Source organism: Lytechinus variegatus, chromosome 4 (genome assembly GCF_018143015.1).
Source record: "Lytechinus variegatus isolate NC3 chromosome 4, Lvar_3.0, whole genome shotgun sequence".
In the NCBI taxonomy this organism is placed as follows: domain Eukaryota; kingdom Metazoa; phylum Echinodermata; class Echinoidea; order Temnopleuroida; family Toxopneustidae; genus Lytechinus; species Lytechinus variegatus.
Genome location: NC_054743.1, coordinates 30,828,395 through 30,836,624, shown reverse-complemented (window position 1 = coordinate 30,836,624; position 8,230 = coordinate 30,828,395). Strand labels below are relative to the sequence as shown.

Below are 8,230 nucleotides of genomic sequence, written 5' to 3'. Positions count from 1 at the left end.
ATATTAATAATAATTATGAGATAATGATGACGACCCTTTTGATGATAATACTAAAGTGATGGTAATAACATATCGCTCACTATACATCCTTCCCACACCTCGTCTTTTCCTTGCCTATCCTATTTTATTTCGCCCGCTCTCTCTCCCCTCCCTCTCTCTCTCACTCGCTCACCCACTCACTCACTCACTCACTCACTCACTCCTTTTCTGTCCTTTTAGTGTCATACAGGCTACTCGATTCAAATAGAAATCGCACGGACCATCAGGTATGCGTACGCCCATACCACCCGCAGTCACAGCCAGGAGAAATTGAGCCTTGCAAACCGTGCGTGCTTGTTGAATACCCCAACAGTGTTTATAACATTAGGGATCACGTTTCAGATAAAAAGAGTACAGGCGTACCAGTACGAGCACATCGCTACGTAAAATTGAATTGTGTTTCAATTAATTTCTCATAGGTGTTTCTCAGCTGCTGTGACAAAATATATTAATCAAATTCGACCTTCGCCTATGTTACTTTTGTTCAACTCCACACCATCTCTTTGGTTGTGGTACATGTACATTATCCTGTTGAATGATTGCTATTGGAAAGTTTTTCAAGAGAGGAATGCTGTTTTGTTCTAACGTCCCACAACTTTTTATCATCCTTAGCCAGATTAGTAGATTTCAATGTGTTGATGGAAATTGGAACCTTCAAAGTCGTCTTTTATTTCTGCTACCTGGAAAAGCCGTCTGGGAGACAGGGTTGCCAGAAAATATCTAATGGTAATATATTTTAACCTTACTTATCTGTATTCATATTGTTTGAAAGATTATCAATTCCTCTTTTTAATTTCCATGTTGATTTTGTCGTTAACCAGACATTTATATCACACGGGATCCATTTTCACTCGTGAGTTGATACTCTGACTAAAAGGGGTAAAGTCTACAGTGCCTTATTGTACTTAGAGCGGGAATGGGGGATCGGGATTTGGGCGAAGTTCAAACATTTCAGAAACGTACCTCCTGGGCTAACGGTTCACAGAAAAAATCAGGTGTTAACCGGTGTACATGGAGGACCACACCAGTTATTTTACAATGGTGTTAAATTGATGGTGTTAGTTTTACACCTATAGGTGTTATTACAACACCTTTGGTTGTTACATTTACACTCTTTGGTGTTATGTTCAATCTGTAGGGTATAATTTTAACACCTCAGGGTGTGGTCCTCTATTAACACCGATTGGTGTCAGTTTTAACACCACAGTTTTTACAGTGTTCGAATGAGAAGGAGAATCGATGCTATTCAAATAAGATATACAGTCAAAAGGTAAATAGTCAAATCGAACAGATGTTAAGGGAAAATCGATGGAAATTTTGGCATATTGAAGGAAAAAAAATGATCCGATTATAAACAAAATAACATTCTTGTGATTATTTTGCGGTAGCACCAGCCCCCCCCCCATCAAACTCCCAATAGTATGCCGCTAGTGGTCAATTCTGTTTTCGAGCCTAATTTCCCATTCAGTGGAACTGTCTCTCGAGACAGTTGTATGCGTCAAAGATGACATATTCATGATATTCATGGGGCTTACGGCAAGTTATTTATTTTTCATCGCGGAGAAGGGATAAAGTACAGTATCATCTCGCAATCCATGGTGATACATGTTCTCTCACTGTGAGAATTACATTATAACCAGCAAATAATTTTATACATTATACCTAGCTATTGCTGGGGGATAATGCATAGTTTGAAACCTCTAAATATAAATTGAATATGGCTTGGTTTTTAAGTCAATGCATCATGGTTCCTTTCATGTATCGAATTCAAGTTATCAATATCGTGATATTAGCTCTAAATGATATTTAATTTTTAATCAATATCCAAAACTTTAACCTATTCGGAAAGGTGTACGACAACCTGTATTTTTAGCACTTTCATAATACTTAATTTGGATGAATTTAGTCATTTGATCACGCACTATGTCAACAAAGATTATATATGAGCTTCGAGGTCGTCAATCGAGAGTAGATTCAAAGGAATTATTACCTTATCATATAAATCCAAATAGACCAATCCTACTTAGAACTGCACTGAACGCACAATCTGACATTATAGCGAATCGCTAATTATCCCAGTCAAGAGCATCCCGGTGTCTTTGTTGACGACGTCGAGCTTTCATGAAGCAAACAATAGACGTCAAGACTTAATGACAACTGCAAGGCAGTATAGATCAAGAGCCTTGTGACCTTTGTGGGATTTTTTTTTATTATACTTTCCTTATATTATCGCATGTATTGTAGTTGCAGATGTGTAGCAGGGGCCTGGGAATGATTTTCTTTGAGGGGAACTGTTCTTTTAAATTTAAACATGACAAGCACCCCCCCCCACCTCCCAGGTGTTCATTCCCGGAGAAAGGTGATTTTCTTCAGCAAAAATTTGTGACAAGCGAGAAAAAAATTTGGGGTATATTTACTCGCAAAGAAATGTGATTTTTTTCACCACAATTTTTTAAAAGAAATTTAAGGAGCTTCTCGAAGCATGCTTTGCTAACGTTGAGCATGTTGCTCTTTAGGAAATTTCGCATCTACATCTGGCTACATTAAAGTCCTTGTCAGTATTATTGAGTGCTGTTAATCTATCCTTGTAAATTTCGAATAGAAGAAAATAACCCTCTGCCTTTTTGAGGAGCTAAAAACGTGCTGTTCCCAGGGAATGCCTGTTTCGAAGGAGTACGTGTAATATTCCAAGAATTTAAACGTCGTGTCATAAAATAATCAGTTTGTGACCAAGAATTTTTTTTTTACATAATTTACTTTTAGCGAATGTGATTGTCAATGGTCGTACGCCAGACCTAGCGATGTTCATCTCTGTGCTAAATTGAAAGAGAGAGGAGTGTATTATAATGACAAAATCAAACGTGACGTAAACTTCACACATTGCCATTATGTTGCCCACAATAATTCAATTTATTCCAGAACTTTCTTTAATTGTTATGCTGCGATGGCAACTGCAGATTCTTAACATGCCCAAAACGTTGATTTTCTTCTTTTGCAGGTAGGCATGCCCACGCCAAAGATAAGCAACTGGTGATGACTTACAAATCAAGTTTAAACATGGAGTTCCATTGATACAGCAGAACTGCTATTTCTAGATTGAAGAGGCAGCTGCTATAATAGTTTGGGTTTTCTTTAATTCCTGCCCACCCGTCAGCAGACGATAGGAATTATTGAGATAGATTGTCATGTCATGGGGTACATTGCGCATGTTATGGATGGAATTAAGTTTTGGTCACAGAATTCAATCTTGTGAGAAATCTATCCCAAATTGACAGAGAAATGCTATCTATAATAAGCCCGGGACTACAAACACTGTCGGTTTAATTATCCAGACCTGCCCCCTACCCGGCATTTCTTCATCGGATGATTTTCTGCGAATCGTATTTTTAATGTGAGGACATTTTTGGATGCACATTTTTCTTTGATATCTCTGATAGATACCACAGATAGATACCACACCATGTCTTTAAACCATCCATTCACTGGCACGTGGACACTACTGCAACGCTAACATGTCGTACATAAACAGTTACCATCAAAGGGTCTCTTCTTAAGGATCGATTGATATCCCAGGTTGGATCAATGATACATCACACACATCCTACACGTGTTTCATATCTACTTAAGACGAAAGGCAATGGAGACAAAGTTAACTTTTCACATTCCGAAGTGGCCATTTGACATCAAAGAGTATGTGTGTGGGTTTGAGTGTTTACATACATATATCAATCAGATATGATAATTTACGTCTGGGACCGACCTTAAACTTCGGCATCCGACAGGCGTGACCAGGGCTCGAAACTCGAACATCTGCATCAGTTCGTAACTTCGCTATGTAGCTTGGATTACAGGTGAACACCACAGCAGCCCAGTTTAAGACCTTCAAGATCTACTTGAATCATAGGTATGGCTGTAATTTCTTTGATATGTAAGAGCTAAGAAATGGGTTGAACATCTCCCCTATTTCTCATTTTTAAATAATTTGATCACACATTATTCAATAAACAAGTACGCACGGCGTGGAACTGAAATTAATTGAATCAGTTTAAAAGTTCCCGCTACACTGTTATCATTCGCTGCAATATTATTAGTTTCTCCACATTACGAAGGTCATGTAGACTATTTGAGATAAACATCGCAACCAAGATGGCTTCACTTCTTGTTACGGTTTTGGCCAGCATTGCCATACCATGCGTTTTGACTGGCATCGTTTGCAATGCTGTGGTCATATTTTGCATTTTGTGCACCCCATGTCTACGAACCCGCACCAACGCCATTATCATTAGCCTTGCCTTCTCTAGTTTTTGTTTCCTATTCTTCGTCGTGCCCTTCATCATAGATTCGTTCCTGACGAATACCTGGAGATACTCAATGTGGTATTGCCATCTAACGGCCAGGCTTTCGTTCATACTCGTTGGTGTTACGGTAGATAACATCGCAGTCTTGGGACTCTATCGCTACTTCTGTGTAGTTCAGCGGTCAAAACCGGCTTTGCGCGGTAAATGGTGCATAATTATCTTAATCTCCTTGTGCTGGGTAGTGCCGATGCTGTTACAATTCGTTGTCACATTCACAGGCTGGACAAAGTCCTTGTTTATCCCATCCTATGGCAGATGCATTCTCGCGAAGAACTCCGTCACATCTGGAAGAGCCTACGACGTCCTTGTGCTTACTGGGATTATAACACCATTGCTGATAGCGCTGTTCAGCTATGGAAGCATAATCATAGCGGTGAAATCTAGTGCGCGCAAAGTACGAGCCAAGCCCAAAGCTTCCCAACGGGAATCAAATACAGATCAGAATGAAGATGTCACGTACGCCGAAGGGGCGTCAACTTGTCCTGACCCAACCATATTATACACCGACGGCAAGAGCGAATCTCAGGTTACCGAACCGTCGTGTTCGAAAACAGCTGCGACGACGTCGCAAGTTGCTCGCAACGGTCGTAGACGCCGCGGTGTGAAGAAACGCGGGGTGATCTCGCATCAGGAAATTGTATTGACGAAGATCTGTGCAGTCATGTTTGTGCTTTTTTCAGCATGCTACGGTCCGATTTTCTTGCTGACAATCGCCTTTACATCTACGGCATTTCCACCGGACGCTTACACAACGTGCACAGTTATCTATTGGATGGGCAGCTGTATAAATCCTATTGTGTATGCGACACTGCAGACTGAAATGCGATCGGCATTAATGAAAATAATTCCACGATTAACATGTAAAGGGCAACGTCAAGGGCACAGTGTGAATATGTAGAAATATAAATCGGTCTAAACATGTGAAAACCTGATCTACGGAGCTTCAAGGTGGTCGAGGATGGCCAGGCGGATGGTATATTAAGATCCAGTATTACATCAACCAGTATCTTTATAAAGTTTACTGGCCAAAATCAAAGTCCATACTTTACTGTGCAAAACACAAATCAGAAATAGGAAAAGCTATTTGGCCGAATAGTTCTTGAGCCTGACAGCCACTGAGCAGCGCCGGATCGACGGTGCTCCATTCCATAAATCTTTGAACGCAAAACAGTGTAGTATAGGAAGTTCCATCTTTAAAGGGATTATACGGGCTGAAAGTATTTTAGCTTGATAAATAGAAAAGAATTCACTGAGCAAAATGCCGAAAATTTCATCAAAATCGGATAACAAATAACAAAGTTATTGAATTTTAAAGTTTAGCAATATTTTGTGAAAACAGTCGTCATGAATATTCATTAGGTGGGCTGATGATGTCACATCTCCACTTGTTCTTTTGTATTTTATTAAATGAAATTAGGTTTATTCAATTTTTCTTCCTCCAAGAACTAGAAAAATTACATTGACAACTAGTTTAGTGCATTGGATATTTATTGCTGCAACTTATTTCATGATAAGGGAGACATATTACTCACAGAAGTATGAAATAATAAAAAAATATATTATTTTATATAATGACATAAGGAAACGGAAAGTGGAGATGTGACATCATCCGCCACCTAATGAATATTCATGACGACTGTTTGCACAAAATATTGTAAAACTGTAAACTTCAATAACGTTATTATTTGTTATCCGACTTTGATGAAATTTTCGGCATTTTGCTCAGTGAATTCTACTCTATGTTTTAAGATATAAATATTTTTCAGCCCGGACCAACCATCCCTTTAACATTTTTTGGTTTGACGCAACTGGGGATCGAACTCCTGACTCCCAGTTGTGAGATGGACGCTCTACCAACTGAGCCAACTGTACCAACACACCGGTGCAACTTGATGTAATCGCAATCAGTTTGGTGGCAATATTATTTCAACATTTTCGCTATACAAATATATTTCATTGTTGATTGTAAATGTGATCGAACATGCACACGCACTTTTTAAATACAAATCATGTTCACCTTCAGCAGTTTGGGCACATATTAAATGTTTTCAGATTCTGTGATGAATCTTAATTAGCTTGTTTTCAAAGCTGACATGTAGGAAAAAAATTGTGATGAAAATATTTCAAGTATTAAATGATCGTTTGAATGTATTAAAAAGTGATAAAATGTAATGATCATGTACGTGCAATACAATAGTTGAAGTCTAATCATAGAGAGAAAGAGAGAGAGAGAGAGCATGGAAGAGGCATGGCCTAGTGGAGTAAATAGTAAAGATCACGATGCCTGGCACGGCAACTATATAGATGGAGGAATATGACTTGAATTGTTCTTCTATCATACGATGGATAGATGAATGAATGCAAACGATATGGTATTAGTAGTGTCTACGATACCCCTGCCAATACGAGTAGCACATCTAATTTTGTCTGAAGGAGAGCAGCAATAGACATTCTACTTTGATCGATGATCATGCTTACTCCTACAACATCATTGGAGTAAACTAAACTAATATCTGCATGTGCTAACAAAAGATACAGGTTTACATGATCTGTCAATGGAATCTTTTACTCAAGATATAGAACATTTTTTATTTGTTTTGAAAGCAAATTTCTACATAGTTTATGACAGAAATCAAAACTTGATTGAAGGGGTACTAACGGAATAATGTATTTTTAGCAACGTTTGTGCGCACGCAATTCCATATTTAAACAAGGTTTTAGGCGTGTCAAGTTATGATTATATAAAGACGCATAAATCCACAAATCTACATTTTCTTTAAGAAAACGGATATTATTTTAAAGTGTGTGTGTGAACATACCTTTTTTCCTTACTTACTCAAGCAAAACTTTATATTACACTTCTGAATGAACGGAAAAGCACGGTTTGGATAGATAGTGCCTTTAAAAACTCGTGAGCTGTTCTCCGAGTTAGGAGTATTTCTCAGTAAACATTTACAAGTTGATTTGAAGTTAAAATCAAACAAATATAGCGAACTTCAAGAAGTGACAAGATGGTGTATGAATTCATCGCAGTATATTCCGTTCTTTTTACGAGACCCCCCCCAAAAAGAGTACTTATTAGTCGTTCATAAAAATAGATATCTATGTCTATTGTGGCAAGAAATTAAGTCAATTATTCGTATTTGCTTTTACAAGAGTTATTGTAGGTCATGCAAGTGTTTCGATGTTTTCTCTCCATTTTAAAAAAAAATCTTTTACAGAATATTCTATAATAAATTCAATTAATTTCAATAGCACACATCTCTGGATCTATAATTTTACGAAATTAATGTGGCAGTTTAAACCAATAAAAGAATGAAATATTTTTAATATATTTTTTTTTTCATGTACCTACATTTTCGCTTTTCAGGGGAGTTATTATTTAAAGTCTTTGACATTTTTTCCCTGTTTTTTCCTGGGTTTTATTTTTTTTTGTTGTAGTGATATCTGATATTTCATACATCCCTGGTTCTATTGCGATCCGAAGGTATGTCACAGTGCGACCCGGCGGAAGATGATTTGTTATAAAAGCTGTTTTGAATGAATTCAATATCAGAATATTAATGTATAAATAAGCATATACGGTACATAACACACTACATAAGAGGATTAGTATTGATGATCTTTATGGTTTTCATGGTGGGATCTTAAAACAAGTATTACATGTAATTTTCTTATTACAGTACAAGTTACAAGATAAGCAGACAGTGCATTTTATTGTGATATAGCACATGCATAGCTTTTTATCTAGGAATGACAATAAAATACGTCAATTATTTCAGAAAGCTTTGATATAGTTTATTGTCTGTCTTAAGAAAAAAATCCTCTTCCTT

At 37.5% G+C, this 8,230-nt stretch overlaps 1 protein-coding gene across 1 annotated transcript; it reads left to right on the top strand.

Annotated features, from left to right (window-relative positions):
• Window positions 1-417: 417 nt before the first annotated feature.
• LOC121412646 (G-protein coupled receptor moody-like) lies at window positions 418-5,531 on the top strand. The gene is made up of 2 exons (XM_041605422.1): window positions 418-765; window positions 3,038-5,531. Exon 2 carries the CDS (start codon window positions 4,186-4,188, stop codon window positions 5,293-5,295), a length of 1,110 nt encoding a protein of 369 aa, XP_041461356.1. The 5' UTR covers window positions 418-765; window positions 3,038-4,185; the 3' UTR covers window positions 5,296-5,531.
• The last annotated feature ends 2,699 nt before the right edge of the window (window positions 5,532-8,230 follow it).

Excerpts from the sequence above, each read along its gene's own strand:
- LOC121412646 (XM_041605422.1), top strand. The coding sequence starts at position 4,186 with ATGGCTTCACTTCTTGTTACGGTTTTGGCCAGCATTGCCATACCATGC.